The following is a 10,934-nucleotide window of genomic DNA, read 5'->3' on the forward strand; positions in this document are numbered from 1 at the left end:
TGGAGACGTCGGAGCAAGTATGGAGTTCGAATCGAAGCACACCCAATTCTAGGGTTCCGGCTGTTTGTGAGTGATTTCAGGCATTTCCAGGCCAAATTGGCCTTAGCCACAGGTATAAAAATTACTCCCCTCATTGAGATCTACATGCCTGTAAAATTTGGTAATTTTTGGAATTAGTTGAATTTTTTGACAAGTCGGCGGCGCGTGGGCCGAATTAACCCATGACCTTCCTAGGATAAATTTGATACCCCAATTCGATATGTGAAGTCTGATTGATGAAATTTCATCATATGACTATAGATTTGATGGAGACCGCAACTTAGACATTATATGAATCGATGATTAGATCGTTGGATCGTCACCAAAATTTAATATGTTATAGTACGTAATATTTGAGGATAACAGGAACTTACGGATCGGGAATCTGACGTACGGATCTTCTTGAATTGGATTTATAATTTTGTAAAATAAAACGTCGACCGCCATTTAAATTCGTGATTGGCGGAGATTTGACAGTTGGATCATAATGAAATTTTAGTATGTTATTCTAGAAGCATAATGTGAACTTTGGGAAGTTATGGATCAGAAATCTGATGTGCGGATCTTCAGGATCAAATTACGTAGAGTTGTGGACCCTATCATCGACAGAGAGTTGATTTGTGGTCAACATGTCTTGAAACGTTCTAAATAATAAAATTAGTACTACGGACCAATTGAAGTCTAGTGGGCCTATATTGGTTAGATAGTGACTTGAATATATGAGATATTATTATTATCTTGATTTCTTATATTGGTATCATTTGTGAATATGATTTGGTCTTATAAATATGATTTCTATTGAAATGTGATTTTTATATATTTAGCCATAGACCTATGCTTATTACATATGATTTGGCTTGTGTAATGATGATGTTTGTGATATATATATGTGTGTGTGTGTGTGTGTGTGTGTGTGTGTGTGTGTTTAATTATCTTTTTAATAATGTGAATGATAATTATGATGAATGTTATGACAATTATGGGATCTAATTATTGTTTGATAATTATTTGGATATGATTGCCAACTGAATACCTATTTGAACTTGGCATTACTACCTAGTATGGGATAGGGATGAAAGTCAGGAGATGAGTTAGGTACTTTATTAGATTTTTTTTATAGTAAAAATAGTAATTAGGGGAATTCCTTGTACTGTGCTCCATATGACTAGATGTTGGTTGATATGTGGAATCGATAGTGTGTATACGTATAATTGAGTATAATGTGTGATGATGAGACCGCACCATGTAGTAGTGGTACATGGATGGTCCTGCTTGATATATCCGGGATGAGGGACCATACGTATGCTAGGAGTGATCATGCTTGGTATATCCGCAATGGGTGATCACTACCTAGAGTTATATGATATAATCCTGCTTGGTATATTCGTGATGGGGGACTGTTAGGGGTAATCATGCTTGGTATATCCGCGATAGATGTTCACTGTCTGCACGATGAGATTAGGCCTATGGTTCTGCTTGGTATATCCGCGATGGGGGACCATATGCATTCTAGAGGTGATGATGATTAGTTGTACTTGGTATATTTGATAGGCGATCATATTTAGTTTGGTTCCGTTGAGTAGTCCGGAATCCGAGGTTGTTGGATTTCGTAGAGTGATCTAAAATCCCATTATTTGGAGAAGTAGGCTTGGGCTAACTGTGTCACTCTAGCCATAGTTAAATATATATATATATATATATATATATATATATATATATATATATATATATATATATATATTTGTGCCAATGGTTTCGAGAATCTTGTGAATTGAGTTAGAAAAGATGTTGGACGTCTGGGTGACTCCTTTGGGATTTGCTACAATTCGATTATGATTTCATAAGGTATGAATTTAGAAGATATGGGAATGATTGTTATTACTTTGATCAAATTAATTAATTAATGTGGCTAGAGAATGTTTTTGTGTTTCGTCGGTTCTTAAATACGATGTATGTTGTGAATCGTGATATCATGATGAGACATAATGATTTATGTATAGGATGGAAGAGAAATCATGATTTCATGAGGGTTTGTTATGTAGCCTGAGCCCAGGAATTTCATGCTATTAGGTTATATTAAATGATTGAGGAATGTTATGCTTTTCTGCTTGAACTCAGTGGGATAAATGTATGATTTTGTGAATGGTGAACTACAAATGGCTTGATCCTTATTGAGGGTACGTAGGCAGTCTAACGAGGAGGTTAGATGCATCCATAAAGTATACGAAAAAAATTACTATGCGATTCGATTCTTGAGTTATGCTTCGTACTTATCCCAAAAATGGGATCTGTTAGGTTTATGGTTACTTGGTGACGTCATGTGTCGATCATGGACGTAGGTCGAGATCGGGGCGTGACAAGGCTACATAGAAGTACTTTTCGACCGCCAAAGACATGTAGGAAGACTGATAACTTTATGACACAAGGTTTTAGGAGTAAACCTACTTAGACACTAATCATGCCACTGTCAACCCGCAATTAAAAGAAAAAGTCTAGGACGGGACACAAAGGTGGTCCGGCCTGTTCTGAGTGACGTACGTGGTTAATTAATCAAGGTCGAATGGGATGCTAGGAACACATTGGACCTTTGGATGTTACTAGAAATGTTGCCCAGGCGTTGATGCGGGAATACAAATTGTATGAAACATTATGTATAAATGATATAAAAGATTATGTCATAAACGAAATTGTGAGATGCATACAATTGCCCTCTTATGTGCTCAAGAGTATGCTACTGACCGACCAACCATGTCGTCGGATGTTTTCCAAAACAGCCTGCATTTTTATTGAGGAGGAATTGTACTAGTGGAGATCAACCAACAAGTACTGAAGGTGACATGTACAGAAAAAGAAGCTCCCTAAAAACAAGACGTAGGATATCGAAAATGTTCCACAAGATACATATGTAATAGTAGTAGTTTGCAAAAGACAATATTAAGCGCATACAATTTGATATTGTGTGAAGAAAGGGTGAACCAAATTTACCATGCTTTGAAAATGAAGATTCTCCAAGCAAAGCGAACCTTGCTGATGTTATTAAACACACAACAACCAAGCTTTACCCCACTTTAAGTTGAGTCGGTTGTATGAATCTTCGAACATTACAGCACTCGGTTTTGCTCCAAATCTTTTGTTAGATAACCTTCTTGATGTTAGATAACCTTTTTGATATTATCCGCGGGATTGCCAGAGAGAAAGTAGAAATGGCGGGGAGCCTTTTTTTCTCTTTCTTTTCCTTTTTTTTACTTTTTAAGTTTTTAAATAAAAAAACTAAAATGTTTTTAGTTATTTTAATCTTTCTATTTCACACTCTCATATTGACATTCAATATTATGGTTTGGTGATATTATTCTTTACTTGTAAGTAAGAGGTCTTAAATTTGAAAATGTTCCATGAAATATATGTAATAGTAGTAGCTTGCAAAAGATAATATTAAGTGCATACAATTTGTTACTGTGTGAAGAAAGCGTGAACCAAATTTACCATGCTTTGAAAATGAAGATTCTCACAACAAAGTGAACCTTGCTGATGTTAAATAAACAACAACCAAGCATTATTCCATTAAATGAAGTCGACTGTATGAATCCTAAAATGTCACATCACTCGATTTTACTCAAAGTCTTTCGTTAGGTAACCTTATTGATATTAGAGCTCATAAAATTTAAGAAAAAAAGAAACGTGACTTCTTGTGGCTTTTTGGTTGACGCATGCATGCCTTCACACAAAAGCTTGGACTCTTTCAAATTTGGCGGACCTTTTAATTCCTAGTATTCCTAATACAAGTATGTTAATGTCAATCTCAGGCGTGTATATAAAAGGTGGAGGATGGAGCAATGTGCATGTCTACGAATAGATATCAATTCTCTGAAAAAAAATTACTAGCCATAAATTCTTGGAATGAAACAATCAACGGTATATAAAAGGGTATGATATCCACATACCTCTTTTTACTTCTCTCACACCTTTTTGGTTTTCGGTCGTCGGATCAGATGAATTGAAGAAGATCAACTAACAAAAATTAACAAGAGTGTGTGAGAAGTAAAAAGAGGTGTGTAGATAGCATACCCCTATATAAATGGCCTTGTGCAACTTGTTTAGAAAAATCAAACAGCTTCATTTTAAGATCATCCATTGGCTAATTAACAAGTTTATTTATTTATGTTGCTTATCTTTCTTGTACTTCTCCCATCTTGCATTTTTACCCTAGCTTCATTTTAAGATCATCCATTGGCTAATAAAAGTATGAGTTCTACAGTGGCGGCTAATGAAGTCAGTATTATGTTGCTTATCTTTCTTGTACTTCTCCCATCTTGCATTTTTACCAAGGACGAAGCCAGAAATTTAACTAAGGGGGGCACCTTAAAATATTTGAGTTCTTTTTTTTGGACAAATAAAGCTAGTTCTTTTACAAATGCTGAAAAAATTAATTACAAATTGCCTAATTTTATTACTCTATTGTCTAATTTTGTCTCTAATTGTTGACAATCTAATGCTCATTTGTACTAATTAATCAAATAAATACAACTCAACAAGATTTAGACATTAGTGCGTGAGAAAAATATATAAGATAGAGGGACATTTAAAAACTAAAAGCAAATTTTCACTATTTTAATATGATTAATTAAATAATCTGCAAAGCAAAAAAAAATAGGAATGATTAATTGAATAATTTGTAATGAAAAAAAGAGATGAGAGGGGGCATGTGCCCCCACTAGGGCTGGGCACGGGCCGGGCGGGCCTATTTTTGAAGGGACCGGACTGGACCCGGAATTAAAGGAGACGGGGCGGGCCGGGCCGGGCATTACAATTTTGAAAATAGGAACCGGACCTTACCCGGCCCTATTGAAACGGGCCGGTTCGGTCCGGGTACACAGGTCCCCTTTTTTTTTTTTTTTGCTGTTTAAAAGTATTTGCTGCACAGATTGCAGTTTCAAAAAACTGCACAGATAGCAGTTTAAAAAAAATTGCACAAATTGCACAAATTGCAGTTTGAAAAAACTGCACAGATTCCAGTTTGGAAAAAATCACAGATTGCAGTTTGAAAAAAAATTGCACAAATTGCTGCACAGAACAGATTGCAGTTTGCAAAGAACATATTTCACAGAATGCAGTTTGCAGTGCACATATTGCACAGATTGAAAAAAAAAAGCACAGATTGCAGTACTGCACACACAAATTGTAGTTGCACAAATTCAATACATCTAAAATAACATTGCATCGTTATGCAGAGGCATCAGAATTCGGAAAAACAACTAATGATCCTTATCAAATATGGTAAACAACTACTGATCCTTTTCAAATATAAATAAAAAATTCATTAGCTCACCAAGGAAAGTCTCTGTTCACAATATAGTTTGTGGCATTCTGTAAGGATCTGAGTATATTCTTTCCTTGATGCTCTGCTTTCAATTTCCTCCAGCACTGGCTTAAGCTGCAGAGCTTCTATTTGTTAGACATCAACACTTAAACGAGTGTGAAGTTAAAAACTTAATGCAGAAAATTGCATGCCCGCTTCAAATAATTGGATAGAACTAAAAATGCTTTTTAGACACATCTTGCTTTCAGCTTTTCACACCCTGGTTGGTTAAATGCTTTAATCAAATTTTAACTAATTCAATAGAATCATCAATGTTACCTCACTTGCTGCTGCTTTGAAACGGACATATATAACAGATGCTTCTACACCCTCAGAAACAGATGCGTTATTGCCACCACTGCCCCGGATAGCTGCCTGTACCTGATGACAGTGGCCATAATTCAAAGCCAGGTAATATACACTAATGCATATTAAGACTGAAGTCTACTACAATGTGTTAATGGTAACTCAGTTCAATAAGGTAACATTACCTGAGAAGAAGCACATTTGAGAACTGAAGGTACATGAGAACGAATCATTCCCAAGGCTCGAGACTGTCCAAAACAAGTAAACTATATATTACTGAAGGAGAGGTCAAAACTAATCTTACTAGAAGACAATCTCCATTCTATACTATTCATCTAATCAACGCTCTTGCAAATCATACCTGCAATTGTCGAAATTTGAGCAGGTAAACACTGGATTCTGCATAAACACACAAACACACACATGTATATATATACACATATACAACAACATGTTATGCAGAGGCATCAGAATTTGGAAGAAAAAAAACCCTAAAATCTCAAATTCCAATTTAAAAACCCTACACCCAAAATTCAAAATTTCAAATTAATAACAAAACCCTAATTCAAAATTACCTAAATTTTAGAGGGATGATGGCTGGTACCAGTGTTCTCGACGACGGTGATGGGGTGATGGCGATCACAACGGCGGGGGTTGCTGTCGAAGAGGAGAGAATCGACTGCAGGGGTGATGGCGAGAAGGATGATGGGTGGTGGTGCCGTTGTCTTCGCCGAGGAGAATTGACGGTTGGTGAGGGGGAGGATGATCGGAGTAGTCGAGGGAAGGGAACTATCGAGGGACTGACTGAGAGTCTGAGAGTGAGAGAGTGAGAATCGAGATGAGAGAGACGGATAGAGAACTTAGGGTAAAACTAAAACTAACGGTTCAGATGAGATATGGTAGCTTATTCATCAATTTGGTCCGTCCATTTTAATTACAAACGGGTCGGTCCGGGTACCCGCGATTCCTATATTCTAGGAACCGGCCCGAACCGAAAATCACAAAGGCCCGCCCCGGCCCGCCCCGTTTCTCTTTTTTAAAAATAGGAACCGGCCTGTACCCGCCCCGAACCGCCATTACCCGCCCCGACCCGCGGTTCCTGTACCCGTTTGCCCACCCCTAGCCCCCACTAGGCCTTACCTCCCTTCGTCCATGATTTTTACCCTAGCTGGATAATATTCGCAATCGGATTCTTCAGCCCCAGAAATTCTTCAAACTACTATGTTTGGGATAACAAAATTCCAGAGCAAACCATCATTTGGGTTTCAAACAGGGACAACCGTTTTAGCCATTAACAGAGATCATGGAGGCCTCTATGTAAATGACCAAAATATCCCTCTCTGTCAAGATTTTAGGTTGCTGCGTTCGAGACGAAGAAAAGACGTTATAACCTATGAATACGTTCCGAACAAAGGTTTGGACTGTTGCGAGTTATAAATTAGTTAAAGTGTAAATAGTAGTTTATTGTTCCACATTGGTGAAATACGTATGTAATACCAATTGTAACTCCTATATATACTCCACTTTGAAGATTAATGAATAGATAAGAAATTTCTAAATATTGTCATATATATTTTTGGTATTTACCATATTTAGTTTAATATGGCATCAGAGCAGTTCGCTCTTGGTAACCTGTGTGCTTTAATTTTGTGCCTCATTTTTTGTGATTTCCTTCGTTGAAAAAAAAGGTGAATAGTGTCGCGTTTGCTACAGTGCATGAACAATGGTCCTCTACAGTGCTGTAAACAGTGATTGCTACAGTACGTGAATAGTTCCGCTACATTGCCGTAAATAGTAATTGCTGCAGTGTCTGGTAAATTATTTTTATTCCGCTACCTATCTTTTGTGCCTTTATTGTTCATGATTTTGTTCAATAGCTCAATATAATCATAGTATTGTTATGCATCTTGGTGGAACAAATAAATAGATAATTGATATTGGGACAACTGATCATGTGACTAGTGATCCTAGAGTGTTTGATGAGTTATGTGACTATGTTTATGATTCGTATATTACTAGTGCAAATGAAGCACCTTCCCCTGTGAAGGGCGAAGACACTATCTCTCTGACTCCAACCTTATCACTGGTCCGTGTTTTACTTGTTCTTGATGTTAAGTGCAATTTTTTGTCGGTAGGAAAACTTCTTGATACCTTATGTTGTTTTATTCACTTCTACCCTACATATGGTTATTTTCAAGATATTCAAACTCAGAAGATAATTGGTTGTCGTAAAAGAATAGGGGATTTGTACATCTTGACTATGAAGGATACTGTTGTTTTCGATTCAAATAATCATCAAGTTTTAAGTGCTAAAGTGGATGACAGACATCAAATTTGGTTGTGGCATCAACGATTGGGACATCCATCATTCAGTTATATGAAACATCTATTTCCTTCTTTGTTTCGCACTTGTAGTGATTCAGAGTTCAAGTGTGAAACATGTGTCATGGCTAAAAGTCATCGTACTTCATTTCCCATAAGTGATTCTAAAGCTACTTTGCCATTTGATTTGATACATTCTGATGTGTGGGGTCCGACGAAAGTTACTTCTAATGGATTTCGGTGGTTTGTTACTTTTATTGATGATTGTACTCGGTTAACTTGGGTGTTCTTAATGAAGAATAAGAGTGATGGTCCGTTACTTCTTTAAGAATTTTGTACAATGGTGTCTACTCAGTTTCAGACCAAAGTTAAGGTCTTCAAGTCTGATAACGGAGGATAATATGTGAATCACACCTTGGCATGTTTTTTTCGTGATCATGGTATTATTCACCAGACGACTACTCCATTTACATCCCAACAAAATGTTGTGTCCGAACGGAAGAATCGTCAAATAAAGGAGGTTGATCACTCCTTGATGTTGGATAAATGTGTTCCTAATCATTTGTGAGGTCATGTTGTTTTGGCTGCTGTGTATTTAATCAATCGTGTTCCAAGTAGGGTTCTTGATTTTCAGACACCGTTTGATGTGCTAAAAAAACATGTTTTTCTTGTTTCTGTATCAAAGCTTCCTCCGAAAGTGTTTGGGTGTATTGCGTATGTGCATGTCTACTCTCATCAGCAAAGTAAACTTGATGCATGTGCTCTTTGATGTGTCTTTATTAGGTATGCTAACAATAAAAAAGGCTATAAGTGTTATCATTATCCGACTCAAAAAAAACTTATATTACCATGGATGTCACATTCCACGAGGAAGTTTCGTATTTTGTTAAGCCCTTTTTCGACTCTCCACTTCAGAGGGAGAGAGGGAGTGAAGTGTAGATTCGAAGATATGGTATGGATGATGTGTTACATGCAGAGTTGGGAACAGAATCTATTATGTTACGTGATACAGATCATTCGGCTACAGATAATGATCAATCACCTGTCATTCCAGGAACTATTTCTACTGACGACATATTAGATGTGCCCAGTGAGTTGTCTGTTAGTATGTCTGACGAATTACCTTCTGATGATTGGTTGCCTGCTGCTGATATGTCTAACAAGTTGCTTGATGATGGTTCGTCTAGTGATGATTCTTCTAACAATTTGGTACAAGATGATGGCATATATAAGGTAAATTCTGACAATTCTTCTACTTATCAGTTGCCTCTACGAGCTAATAGTGGAAAACCTAAAGTACAATATGAGTCTGATATGCATGCCAAAGCCAAATATCCTATTAACAATTATGTATCTACTCATCATTTGTCCAAACCATATGCATCTTACAGATGTCAACTATCTAGTGTATTAATTCCAACAAAATTGCAAGATGATTTGTCTAACCCTAAGTGGGTTAAAGCCATGAAGTTGAGATGGAAGCTTTGGAAAAGAATTCTACTTGGGATTTGGTTGTTTTACCAAATGAGAAGAAAGTTGTTGGATGTAGATGAGTGTTTACTATTAAGCACAAAACAGATGGTTCCAGTGATCGATATAAAGCCAGATTAGTTGTTAAGGGTTATACTCAAACCTATGGGGTAGACTATCAGGAGACTTTTGCTCCTGTTGCCAAACTTAATACTGTGTGTGTTCTTCTGTCCTTAGCAGCAAACCAGGATTGCCTATGTTGCAGTTTGATGTTAAGAATGATTTCCTTCATAGTGATCTTAAGGAGGAAGTTTATATGGATCTCCCACCTAGTATTGGAACATCTCTTGGAAAAGGTGTTGTATGCAGGTTACAAAAGGCTTTGTATGGTTTAAAACAATCTTCTAGAGCGTGGTTTGGGAGGTTTACAAGTTCAATGAAGAAGTTTGGGTATATCCAGAGTCATTCAGATCATACTTTGTTTCTAAAGTGACAAAATGTTAAGCTAATTGCATTGATTATTTATGTTGATGACATGATTGTGATTGGTGATGATCAGAAAGAGATACAACACCTTCAAAAGTATCTAGTTACTGAATTTGAGATGAAAGAATTGGGTGAATTGAAGTATTTTCTTGGAATCGAGGTTGCACGATCCAAGCATGGTATTTTTCTGTCTCAACAGAAGTATGTTCTTGATTTGTTAGCTGAAACAGGTATGTTAGATTGCAAACCTGTTGATACTTCAATTGAGCAGAATCATCATTTGGGCTTATTTCCAGATCAGTTCCTACTCATAAGGAACGGTATCAGAGGCTTGTGGGGAGATTAATTTATTTGTCTCACAATCGCCCTGACATTGCTTATGCAGTTAGTGTGGTAAGTTAGTTTATGCACTCACCTAGTGAAGCTTATATGGATGTAGTAACCCATATTTTAAGGTACTTAAAGATGGCTCATGGCAGAGACTTGGTTTTTCTCCAAGAATGGTCATTTGAATGTCGAAGGGTATACATATGCAAATTTGGCAGGTTCTATTACTGATCGGTGATCTATATCTGGATACTTTACGTTTGTGGGTGGTAATTTAGTTACTTAGAGAAGCAAGAAACAAAAAGTGGTGGCTAGGTTAAGTGCAGAAGTTGAGTTTCGTGGTATGTCTCATGGTGTATATAAGTTGTTGTGGTTGAAAAAATTGTTGAGAGATCTTGGGTTTAAACCCAAGGGTGCTATGAAACTTCATTGTGATAACAAAGCTACTATTGAGATTGCTCATAATCTAGTGCAACATGATCGAACAAAACTTGTGGAGATTGAACGACATTTCATTAAGGAAAAATTGGATGCTGGAATTGTTATGTTTCCGTTTGTGGGATCTGAAGATCAACTTGCTGATGTTCTTACTAAGGTTGTGTCTAATTGTGTGTTTTCCAACTCGATT

General features: G+C 36.8%; 1 protein-coding gene across 1 annotated transcript; it reads right to left on the minus strand.

Annotated features, from left to right (window-relative positions):
• Positions 1-5,261: 5,261 nt before the first annotated feature.
• LOC126622959 (uncharacterized) lies at positions 5,262-6,778 on the minus strand. Its single transcript, XM_050291622.1, has 6 exons — positions 6,644-6,778; positions 6,306-6,513; positions 6,063-6,100; positions 5,887-5,949; positions 5,675-5,776; positions 5,262-5,470 (listed from the first exon to the last, which is right to left on the minus strand). Exons 1-6 carry the CDS (start codon positions 6,776-6,778, stop codon positions 5,357-5,359), a joined length of 660 nt encoding a protein of 219 aa, XP_050147579.1. The 3' UTR covers positions 5,262-5,356.
• Positions 6,779-10,934: the final 4,156 nt, after the last annotated feature.

Source organism: Malus sylvestris, chromosome 5 (assembly GCF_916048215.2).
Source record: "Malus sylvestris chromosome 5, drMalSylv7.2, whole genome shotgun sequence".
In the NCBI taxonomy this organism is placed as follows: domain Eukaryota; kingdom Viridiplantae; phylum Streptophyta; class Magnoliopsida; order Rosales; family Rosaceae; genus Malus; species Malus sylvestris.